The following is a 12,723-nucleotide window of genomic DNA, read 5'->3' as shown; positions in this document are numbered from 1 at the left end:
TTTGCTAGCTATGTCTAAATTTTGTCCCATTGTGCTGTACTCTACCAGACACATAAGAATGTATCCAGTGCCAAAATAATTTTAACGTATACCAGGATTTTGAGAACCTCAGAATTTAAAAATTAGCTACTAGAATTGTTAGAAAAGAAAGGTCATTTAAGTGGTGGACACCTGTAGAAACTGTTCAGTGTGTGGCTTATGCAGTATATGGCTTATACGATGCATATGCAGGGAGAGAAAGGACTGATGAAGGAGACAGGGAACCTAGGACAGGGATGGCTTTATAAATAAAGCCTGTACTAGAAACTTTCAGTCTGTAAGGGTGGAAAAATCCTTAGAAGGTTCCCTGCCTTCTAACTGCTTCAATTTCCAAAAGCCAGGCGGTCCCCCATGAGCAGAAAGTCACAGAAGCTGGAGTCTCCTTCTAGTTCCAGGAGAGTAAAAGGACAAGGACTGTTCCCAGCATACACGGGAAGCACATAAAACATCAGAAGGCCTGGGTTCAAGTCTCACTTGTCACTTACTGAAAATCTTGGATACATCACCTTTCCAAGCCTCAGTTTCTTCCTCTGTTAAATGTGGGGAAAAATGCCTATCCTACCTCTCAGGCACTGCAGACTAGTCAGGACAGTGCCTATGACAATCCTTCAGAAACTGAAAAGTACCATACAAATATGAGGAATTCTTACTAAGTTGGATTTGAAATTCCAGCCTGGCCACTCACTATTGACTTTCCTCAAGTTTAAAACACACATAACACTTTCATAGGGTTATTTTTAAAAGAAATTACATAATGTGTATAAAGTGTGTGGCACAGCGCCTGACAGTAAGAGCTTAAACAACAGCTTATAGTATTATCACAAGGAGAGTTACAATGTGCTGTAAAACTTTGGGAAAATAAATGTTTATATATGCTTTGCATGAACATGGAGAAGTATGTGAACAAATAAGCAAATTAATAACATTGGTTACGTTGGATGACAAAGTTAGGGAGAAAGACTGACTACTGGCTTTTCCTTTATAGACCTCCAAGTTGTCTGATTTCAGAGTTTGAATGGAAAAATCTAGTGCAGCATATTTGATGAGAAAAGAGAGGTATGCAATTGATGATGGGCACCCTCTGACCTCCTGGGCTCATGCAATCCTCCTACATCAGCCTCTCGAGTAGCTGGGACTACAGGTGCGTGTCACCATGCTCAGCTAATTTTCTGTAGATGGGTTTTGCCATGTTGTCCAGGCTGGTCTTGAACTCCTGAGTTCAAGCGATTCACCTCCCTCAGCCTCCCAAAGTGTTGGGGTCACAGGCATGAGCCATGGCACCAAGCTCAATATTCTGTTTCAGTTGATCAATGTGCATATGAGTATTCATTCATTTTATTATGTATACCAGAGTCAGCAAACTTTTTCTGTAAACAGCATATAGTAAACATTTCAGGCTTTGTAGGGGACATGATCTCTGTTAAAACTATTCAACTCTCATACTGTAGCACAAAAGCAGCACAGACAATACAAATAAGCCTGGCTGTGTTCCTATAAAACTTTAAGGCTGGATGTAGCTCATGGGCTGCAAACCCAGATTTACATCTTTATATATGTTAGGCATACTCTTCATGTGTGAAAAAATTGAACAATTTTAAAAGATCAAAGACACACATAAAAAAAGTTACCAAAGCTATTCTCTAAAACAAAATATTCAACACAATGTATTTGGACAAATAAATAAATTTGGCACATAATATTTCAATCTTAAATCTATAATCTAAAATCTTAAAGACAGAATTTTCTTTCAAAACTTATTTCATGTAAGAAAATTTTTCCTACTTAGTTTTCTCTTCTGCCCTCATACTGTATGTACTAAAATATTCACACCACACTTTATGTCTCTGCCTATCAAGAAGATGGAAAAATACAGTCATCAGCCCTTTGGTTTCTTTTTAAGCACCTGCCCCACCCTATAACCATTCTTTCAACATTCCAACTTCCTCCTCCCTAAAATAATGAATTTGAGGTAGAAAGAGATGAAAATGGAAATTTACAAGAAAAAGAGCATGACCGATAATTGTTACCAAGAAAACATTTTCCCTTTTTGCTCTTAATAGGTTGTAAAGCTGATGCAATTAAACTATAACTATAGCAACTCAGCTGACATCATGGGCCTTTCACTTCAGCAGCATTTTTGCATACAGCACAAAGCCTGCATGCTCAAGACTGGGGGTAACTGTAGGCAGCCAGGAGAAGCAGGTAAGGAGCCTACAGGGAAGGCAAGTTAGCAGAAGTGTCTAAAGTCTGGTTGGGCTGTGAGAAAGCAATGTAGGGAAGCAGTTGGCTGCACTTAGCTGCAAGGCTGCAGGGTGAAAAATCCCTGCCAGGGTTCCTCTGACTTGCCTTTACCAATGCCAACAGAACCAAAACCAACTAGTTATTTTAGAAAATAACATTTTGGGGAGGCCTACAGAAGAATTTCCACAACATCCTTACTGACTCGACAGAGCAGCCAAAACATTCAGCTCTCAAGAACAAGAATGTAGCCCACTCCTACATAATACTCCCGTGACATCTGTTAAATGCTTAGAGCAGACAATGTCCCACGTTAACACTAGCACTTAGTTCTTTCTCAAGTTCAAGGAATGAAGATTGAGGAGATGACTGACAATTTCCCATATTTCCTGCACAGAATTTCAGTGTCTTTCCAGACCCATCAAAGGCACAAGTAGCAGCACCCTCTCCATCCTCCCATGCCCTTCCATCACGATCAGAGGAGTATGGGCTCTGGAGTCAACCTCACTAGGTATGAATCCTTACTTTACCACTCGCCAGCTGTGTGATCTGGAAGTTACTTGCCTTCTCTGAGCCTTTGTTGCTCAACTGTAATGTGGAGATTGTAGCCTAATGATGGTTGTGAAAATTAAGCAAAATCTTAAGTCTAGCCAAGCTTGTAACACACAGTAAATAATCGGTAAATCACATCTCTTAAGGAAAGCAGCATAGTTTTTTTCTGCCCCACTCCCCACATTATAAGTTCCTTGAGAGCAAGAACCATGTCTAATTCATGGTTGTCGCCCCAGAGATAGTCCAGACCTGGCACAGCGTGGATCCTAAACACATGTTTGTGGAATCAACAGCCCAACTGATGCTGTGTGGCAGCAGTGGCTGCCAGCCCAGTCAGTCAGCACTTTTCCCCAGCTGCACTCTCTTGGGGCTCACTCACTCTCCTGTTCTACAATCAGCTGGGGGCACTGTATTTCCAAGGCCTTTCAGAAGCAGCCTCCCGGGTCAGTGACAACAAGCAGACAGAATCACTCCTCACTTGGATGGTTTCACATCACTAACTGCTCATCAATTTCTTCCAAATGCTCTTAAAACCTGTCCTCATCACTGAGTGCTCTCTGGCTTTGAAGGTAACTTATCTGTGGGGCCCATATGTATTAACATAACAGGAGCCATTTATGACCCAACAGTCATTGACCTCAAGCAGGAACTACTGTGACCAGATTCAGCATGACAGAACTCTTTTACCCCCTCCCACCTTGTGATCATCTCTCCCTGTGATATCAGCTCATCATCTCTCCCTGTGATATCAGTCAGGCTAGAAAACCTGAGAAGCAGGGAAACAAACCAAGGCTGCTGTCCTTTTATAAAACCTTTCTGAGTTCCCAAGAATCTGGCTAGTGGCTGTCATTCACAGATTGGATCTGAATTCAAGGCAGGAAAGAAGAAACAGATCCTGCCCCCAAGCCACCCAGTAGTAAAGGGGCCTCCCTACCAGTACTCACGCCTTGACATCTGCCGTCTCCTGGGACGTGCGTGTGAGGGTACGGGAACGCAGGCGCTCGCCCGCCTGCTGGATCTCCTGTAAGTTCCGCTCCACATGGGGAAGCTCTGAGATGCCCTCAGTCTCAGCAGCAAGCTGTTCAGCTTGCTGAAGGAGCTCACCAAACCCCTCAGTATCCATTGGAGATGCAGATCCTAGATGGGAGAAAAAATGAAAAGATCTAAATCAAGGGAAAGACAGGTTTCAAACACTGCCTGAATCTGTTACAAGCTTAACAAAACAGCAGAACTTTTTGTAAACAGACGAGGACACAGCTCATCAACAAGCAGGATTTGTTCCTGAACATAGCCCAAGAACAGGCCTGACAGAGAAAATGAGTCAGGCTGTGAAAAAACAGATCATTTCTGTGCATATTGACAGCCCGAAGACTGATTTCTGCCATCAGAACAAATGCATGGATATCAAGTCACGGACCAGAATTCCTGCCTCCTTCCACAGACTCAAAGCAGATAAGGAAATGGAAATCACTGTGGCAACCTCTAGGAGGCTTAAAGAACAGTCACCTTATACCTCTTATTCTTCACCCATCTTAGAAAAGCACTACCACCCCAAAAGCACCAAGCAATTTGTAAGACCTTATCTCAAATGATCCTCACAACCACCCTGTGAGGCTCCTGAGTAGAAAGAACAAATTCCAGTTCACAGAGGCTGAGTTACATGCCGAGAATACTCTCTACTGTGATTTGGTTGAACCAAGACCAGGAAAACAGGCAATCTTCGGACTAACCACCACTAACTCTCCCTCTCTCCCCTACTGTTATTCTAATACACCTGCTCCTTCACTAACATAGAATAAATTCTTTTTTTTCTTTTTTTTTTTTATACTCAAGTCCAGGTCTCCAATCATACATTCTTTATCTTACAAGGTTACTGAGAGCACAGATCTGTGCCTGCTTGCTATATATGACATTCAGGACATTAGATTTGTTACTGTACCTGCTACTTTGAGAAATGCCAATAGGACAGAATATATAATGCACTATTCTTATATAAGGTTCTTGACCAAGAGAATGTTTTTAACTCCTACCACTAATTAAATCAACAGAAGATAAAAAGTAGCACCATGGTAAGAAAATTGGCTGGGCACGGTGGCCCACGCCTATAATCCCAGCACTCTGGGAGGCCTAGGCGGGTAGACTGCCTGAGGTCAGGAGTTAGAGACCAGCCTAGCCAACATGGCGAAACCCCCATCTCTACTAAAATACAAAATTAGCTGGGTGTGGTGGCACACACCTATAATCCCAGCTACTTGGGAAGCTGAGGCAGGAGAATCACTTCGGGGGGCGGGGGCGGGCGGGCGGAAGGTTGCAGTAAGCCGAGATCACACCACTGCATTCCAGCCTGGGCAACAGAGTGAGACTGTCTTGGGGAAAAAAAAAAAAATTACATTGCTAAAAGGTTAATAAGAAAATTTTTTGTTAAAAAAATTACTTGTACAATAGCTCTTATTATACTTTTTTCCTTTTTTTGGGAGACAGAGTCTCGCTCTGTCAGCCAGCCTGTAGTGCAGTAGCGCAATCTTGACTCATGGCAAACTCCGCCTCCCAGATTCAAGCAATTCTCATGCCTCAGCCTCCCAAGTAGCTGGGATTACAGTGTGCACCACCATACCCAACTGGGGTGACACTACCAGCTTTTTTGTATTTTTAGTAGAGACGGGTTTTGTCATGTTGGCGAATAATTATACGTCAGCTACGAAGCACAGGTTAATTGTCAAAAGGACACTGTTACTGCCATAAATCCATTAAGAACTTTTAAAAATGAGCATTAAAGGACATTAACTTTAAAGGCAAGGGAACAAGGGTAAAACAAAAATAGCTCAGCTGGAGTAAACATAAAGCCACTTCGGTATTCTTTGTGAAGTTCCAAGCTGACTTTAATCTTCAACAAAAATTAACGTACAAAATAACTCTTAACCTCAAGTTTCTAAACAAACATTGTAATTTTTTTGACCCAATATAATCAGGCTGTAATTTGCAATCTTTTTTTGTGAGAAAATGGGGATGGGAGAATTAGGAAGGTATCCTCAGGGAGAGAGGAAGAAACACAAGAATTTTGAGGAGAGGGGCATTTTTAAACAACTACTCCGCCCTGACAGAGAAATGTGTTTTCTCAGGAATGTTCAAGGCCAATGACATTCTACTAATTACACAAAACCATGGTCATTCACCAGAAAGGGAAAAGAAAAGCAAAGCATTCCCTTCTTCGGATCCCCACCCCACCCCCGCCCCCCCGCCCATTATTTTTACTCTAAGATAAAAATAATTTTTCTAACAGAGTCAAGGAAAAGAAAACACTTTTTTCTTTCATGAGGAAAACTTTGGAAATCCCTAAATAAAGAACCGAAAGAAACAAAACTTTTCCATGATTAAAAAAAGAAGACAAAGAAAGATAAAGGAAGAAAGAAATACATCTAATATTTTATTCCTATGTCAGACAAAGGAAATGCTCAGCTTCTCAAATGACCAGCCCACCCCAAAGATTTTGAGCAATGAATTTGGTATAAGTAATTAATACAAAATCAGTCATTTACTTTAACATGGTCTAATAAAGATTTTTTTAAGTTAATTATATATAATGGTTTTGACAATGGTAAAATAAAGGTTGAATCTCTGAACAACATCCTAAACGTAATATCCCAAAACTGGGCTCTAACTTTTCATCCACAAAACCTGCCCCTTGGCCTTCTCAGTGTGTGAAGACTTCATTATTCAGTTGTTTGGACCAACCCATGATGGCCCATAACTCATATCCTACATCCAATCAACCAACAAAGCCCTTCAAATCTATCTTCAAAATACATCCAGAATCTGCCTGTCCTCGCCATCTCTACCTAGCCACCTCCCCACATCCAAGCTGCCTCCCTAGACTCTCTCAGCAGTCTCCCTCCCAAACCTCCCAGCTTCAGCCCTTGCCTCCCACAGTCTGTCTATAGCAACCCAGCAACCACTGATCCTTTTACAGTCAGATCACATGCCTCCTGCTTAAACCTCTTATACAGAAAGAAACCCTACAAAAGGGGCCCCACCTCCCCTCATCACTCAGACTCATCTCCAGCCCTATCTCCACTCCTTTCACAGGTGCCAGCCACTCTGGGGCCTCTTTACTGGTCCCCAACGGATCAGGCACATTCCTGCCTTACAGCCTTTGCACTCCGTGTCTCCTCTACTGGAATGTTCCTCCCCCAGAAACTCTCAAGGTTGACTCCCTATCTGTTTCAGTTCACCTATCACCCTGCCTTTGAGGCCAACCTAGAAAGCTATTTTTTTTTTTTTTTTTGAGACAAAGTCTGGTTCTGTCACCCTGGCTGGAGTGCAGTGGCGCGATCTCGGCTCACCGCAACCTCCGCCTCTCGGGTTCACACCATTCTCCTGCCTCAGCCTCTCGAATAGCTGTGACCCTGTAGTCTGCCACCACGCCCGGCTAAAATTTTTGTATTTTTAGTAGAAACGGGGTTTCACCATGTTCGCCAGGATGGTCTCGATCTCCTGACCTTGTGATCCGCCCGCCTCAGCCTCCCAAAGTGCTGGGATTACAGGCGTGAGCCACCGCGCTCGGCCCTAGAAAGCTATTTAAAAGTACAAGCCACCCCAGCAATCCCCCATATCCTTTACTGTCTGTCACCTCTGCGAGAATATAAGCTGCACAAGCACAGTGTTTTGTTCACTGACGTACCCCAAGCTTCTACAACAGTAGAAGTGCCTGACACATAGTAGGTACTCATATTTTGAATAAATAGGAGGGGTTTTTTCTTCCGTTGGTGAGAGTCTGTCCTTCTCAAAGACTTCCTGCACCCCCTTGCCAAACGGGCACCCACTAGCAAGCAGAGACCTGAACAAAAACATTCCCTTCCAGTTGGTATCAGACTACCAAATGATACTTAACATTTTTGAGGCAGCACAGCATAAGGCAGTGACAGTCTAAATGGCATGAATTCATATCACACTTGGTCCAGACTGGTGCTTTCCCTCTAAATATCAAGACCAAAAACCAGGTGAACAGAATTAGAAACCAAAAGAAACAGACACATATAGAAAGAATTTTGCGGCCGGGCGCGGTGGCTCAAGCCTGTAATCCCAGCACTTTGGGAGGCCGAGATGGGCGGATCACGAGGTCAGGAGATCGAGACCATCCTGGCTAACACGGTGAAACCCCGTCTCTACTAAAAATACAAAAACTAGCTGGGCGAGGTGGTGGGCGCCTGTAGTCCCAGCTACTCGAGAGGCTGAGGCAGGAGAATGGCGTAAACCCGGGAGGCGGAGCTTGCAGTGAGCTGAGATCCGGCCACTGCACTCCAGTCCGGGCGACAGAGCGAGACTCTGCCTCAAAAAAAAAAAAAAAAAGAATTTTGCTACAAAACTTCAGGGTAGGAGTAAAGAGAAAATAAGCTTGTTCTACATCTGCACAGCAGAAAAGAGAGGTATGTATGAAATACTACTTTTGGGAAAAACTGGATCTGTCCTGCATTATTATTCAACCAGTAGAAATTAATTATACAAAAAAGTTTAATTAAAGTTTCCAAATTTATACATTTTTTGCTACCCTCATTGTGCAACTAAATCTATACTTTGATGTATTCATCATCCCACTGCACTAAAATGCTTCAATTTATGCCTAATTTCATAAATTTAGGACAATTTTTATCCCCACCACAAAATATCAATTTAGCCACAAAATATAGAGATTAAACCACTAAATCAACTTTGACCAAAAGACTAAAAACTAATCATGAAAATAACCTCAGTAAGCTTTGTCCAGTAGAGACAATTAAAACGATCTATGGGGGAAAAAACTGAAGTCCAAGCCTTGGGTTGGGAAAATCTGGCCATGCAGCCTAGACACCAGCTGCATCCTTGGGGAACTATGGAGGAGAGGCAGAGGAAGAAGCAACACTAAGAAACCATGGAAGCAGGACCCGGAGCAATCAATGCAGCACAAGTGGGGCTGCACAGGAAAAGGCCAGCAGGGACAGCGGAACAGCACTAGGGCTCCTTTACGACAGCAGTGACTAAGCTCCTGGGCGTGGTTGGGAATCCTTTGGCAAGGCAACACTGGCAGGCACTTCAGAGAGCATCGCAAAGTATCAGGGCCTTGGGCAACAAATTACTCTCCCTGTAAGTAGGATTTGGCAGAAGTGCTACCGAGCCTCCATAGAAACTCCTCAACAACCTGGGCAACTGAGAACCTTAAACTGAATGGCAAACTTATCACTGCTGTTAGAAGGCAAGATTGGTTACACTTGTCGGGGGAAGGACAGAAGCGGAAGGATGAGGATGGCTTCAAGGGGGCTCGCAATTTTCAGTTTTTTGATCTAACCATTGGTTGACAGTGTGCTCACTTTTCAGAAAATTAGTCTATCTAGACTCATGATTTGTGTATCACACTTCAATAAAAAGCTCCCCGCCCTGACTGCTGCCACCAAGCAAAGGACAATGACCCGCCTTTTTTCTGAAGCTACAGTAGGATACCCCACTATGCTAAAAATAAGGAATGTTCTCAGTGGAAAGGTCCCATAATGTAGATCTCTTCACCACACCTAGAGGATGCTGAGCAAATGAACTAAATGAAAAAAGTAAAAGCCACAGTTTGAAAGAGAGAGCTCCTACCTAGAGCTAAACCAAGGGCTGGCCAAACTTCTACTTCCTTATGCTGGTCTGCGTTCACCTATCGTTTAGTGTCTAAAACACATGTCCCTTTAGGGCATATCAACATTCATCAATGAGGTGGAAAAAATGCCCAAACTGCATATAAGGTGAAATGAACTAAATATAAAGGCAGAGCAAAAATGCACAAAATAATTTCAGTTCATTTACTATTAACATGTGAGTCTTACGAAAAATAAAATCATTTCCACATTCCAAATATATTAACTATGTTAAATATTTAATTGAGCCAGAGAAGAGTAGACACTTAAATATTCAAACAGCTAAACACTTCTAAACCATTGTAAATCAGTATTTTCTAAGAGTGGCCCCTTCGGGATTTTGTAGATGGTCTGAATCTTTGTCTGTTATAGTATTCATGCTTATTATATTAAAATCTCACATATCTGTTTTCTGATATTATTAGTTCATTGGTTTCTTTTATTTTTTTATTTTTTTTGAGACGGAGTCTCGCTCTGTCACCCGGGCTGGAGTGCAGTGGCCGGATCTCACCTCACTGCAAGCTCCGCCTCCCGGGTTCACGCCATTCTCCTGCCTCAGCCTCCGGAGTAGCTGGGACTACAGGCGCCTGCCACCTCGCCCGGCTAGTTTTTTGTATTTTTTAGTAGAGACGGGGTTTCACAGTGTTAGTCAGGATAATCTCGATCTCCTGACCTCGTGATCCGCCCGTGTCTGCCTCCCAAAGTGCTGGGATTACAGGCTTGAGCCACCGCGCCCGGCCTGTTTATTTTTAAAGCACCAGCCACAAGTAGAATACCTCTCTTCCTTTACTCAGGTCTTACGGACTCTCAAGCTGGGGAATCATTGCGTCATCCCAGAAATAGCTATTACTCACTAGTTCTCTAGACTTAAGCCTATGTTACTCCCAGGATATGTTCCAGAAAAATAAAGAACCAAAGCTGAAAAAGGGAAACAGAAAATGAAACAAAGGAAGCTATAAAAGAGCCTCAGAGCCATCCATCCTAGACATATCTGCCAAACGTTTGCCCAGTTTCTAGTCTCCTAGGGCAAGAGTGAGCAAACTTCTTCTGTAAAAGGACGGGTAGTGAATAGTTTGGGCTTTGTGGGCCAGGCTCTATAGTAACTACTCAACTGTGCTGTTGTAGCTTGAAAGCAGGCACAGATAATATGTAAACCAACAGGCATGGCTGTACTTTAATAAAACATTAATCATGAACACTTAAATTTGAGTTTCATATAATTTTCAAATGGTTATAAAATATTTTCTCTGGATATTTTCCTCCCAAGGATCCAAAGATGTAAAAATCCTTCTTAGTTTATTTGGCACATAGGCCATAGTTTGCCAACCCTTGGGCCTAAGGTATTGAAGCTAGACTTGATAAGTAAGCTACCCTAACTAGGCCCCAGTATGAAAACATTGTTAAAAAGATAAAATGAGTGACACAATAGGTGTGTTGCCATCTCGTTTCCTCTTTAAACTGTTCATTTGGAAAGCATATTTGGGGAAGAAATCTGTTTTGTAAATGACGATGCCTGTCCCATTGACCTAATGCACAGGATGCTAAAGGGAATCCACTGTTCTTTGTAAGTATAATGCAACATATTAAACCCATGTGAATTTTCCCTTTTCCTTATCACCCACAATCCAAACAGCACATTTATCCAAGAAATACAAAGGGCTGAGAAAAAGATGAAAGAATAAAGACAAAGCCATCTGTCTTTTCTTCCATGTTAAAGAAATCTCTCTCCAATCACTGACTTGCATGGGGAGATGACACCAGCTATTTTCCTGCAGAATTTCAGTATAATCAAACAATACTGACTGAGGAATTCTAATTTAGTAAAATGTATGTAGTAACATACCCAAATATTGTCTCTTTCAACTTCAAAGATCATGCAACCTAAAAAAGACAGTTGTTAGCGCTGTTATTTTTTTTTATGTTGTCAAAGGGGGAGATTTTATATACATCAGAGAAAGTAACAGATGTTGCTATTTATATCCTTTCTTCCAAATGTACAACTGACAATGTTCTTCCTTTTTTGATTATTTTAAATAATTATTTTGATTATTTAAAAAATTTCAAATAACAGTAAAATAACACTAAACAGTACTGTTTTTAATAACAGTAAAAGAAATGGAAAAAAACATATTTTAGACAGAATGGGTGAGAAGATTACACTGTGAACCCAAACACCTGGTTCCAATCCAGACTGTTCATTTACTAGCAGATAAACTGATCTCCCTCTGAGATAAAACTCCAATTTCTCTGTCTCAGTTTCCTCATCAATCAAAAATGATAATTTCTACCTACTTCAAGGAGCTGTTGATACATAAAAGTATCTTATAAACTCTGCTGATTTATATCATTGTAAAATGCTATTTTAGCTTTTTTCCAAAGTTGCCAATTTGGCAACATTTTATCATTTAATTATAAACATCTCTGCTTCAAAAAATCTTTTAGTAAATATTTAATCCCAAATTATAACTTATTTAATCACAACTTTGTATCATTAAGTAAGAACTTCTAGAAGACAATTAGAATGTTGAAATGTATGTTGTACTGCCCACTATCAAATATGCTTTTTATTATAAATCCAGACTTCCATAATGAAGGTGTGATTCAAAAGAAATTTAGCATTTAATTTTAAGCAGAAACTTTGCCCTCAAACCTTATTAATCGCACTATGACAGGAGTAAAACACAAGAATGGTGTTCAATATTCTTGTGAATGATTCTGATTCTTTGATTCTTTTCTCATCCAAGATTGATGAGAAAAACCTCACTCAAGGTATCGAAAGTTTAATATTGATTCTGTTCTCCTATCTTTTGAATACATAAACTAGCTAGATGACAATATCATTCCACTTTTTACTATTATCTGTCAGCTGTCAATTACAACCACCCCCCAAAAATTACATCTTGACATCAGTTTCAGACACCTCTGGAAGAGAGAGGAGAGGATAAAAAAAAAATTGTTGGGCCGGGCGCGGTGGCTCAAGCCTGTAATCCCAGCACTTTGGGAGGCCGAGATGGGTGGATCACGAGGTCAGGAGATCGAGACCATCCTGGCTAACACGGTGAAACCCCGTCTCTACTAAAAAATACAAAAAACTAGCCGGGCGAGGTGGCGGGCGCCTGTAGTCCCAGCTACTCGGGAGGCTGAGGCAGGAGAATGATGTCAACCCGGGAGGCAGAGCTTGCAGTGAGCTGAGATCCGGCCACTGCACTCCAGCCTGGGCGACAGAGCGAGACTCCGTCTCAAAAAA

At 41.7% G+C, this 12,723-nt stretch overlaps 1 protein-coding gene across 5 annotated transcripts in view; it reads right to left on the bottom strand.

Moving 5' to 3' along the window:
- The window catches only part of NUP93 (nucleoporin 93), a 116,587-nt gene that overhangs the window by 94,744 nt on the left and 9,120 nt on the right, over positions 1 to 12,723 (bottom strand). For 3 of the 5 annotated variants that reach the window (XM_017878795.1, XM_017878798.1, XM_017878796.1), the window contains exon 2: positions 3,774 to 3,966. In XM_017878795.1, the coding sequence (XP_017734284.1) occupies positions 3,774 to 3,952 (179 nt within the window). In that variant the 5' untranslated portion in view covers positions 3,953 to 3,966. Of the gene's footprint in view, positions 1 to 3,078; positions 3,390 to 3,773; positions 3,967 to 12,723 lie in introns of those variants that run through there. The other 2 variants (XM_017878799.1, XM_017878800.1) reach the window with 2 other exon arrangements.

Source organism: Rhinopithecus bieti, unplaced genomic scaffold, assembly GCF_001698545.2.
Source record: "Rhinopithecus bieti isolate Rb0 unplaced genomic scaffold, ASM169854v2 scaffold_11161, whole genome shotgun sequence".
NCBI lineage: Eukaryota > Metazoa > Chordata > Mammalia > Primates > Cercopithecidae > Rhinopithecus > Rhinopithecus bieti.
The sequence above is the reverse complement of the archived record's forward strand: the minus strand, read 5'-3'. Positions and strand labels throughout refer to the sequence as shown.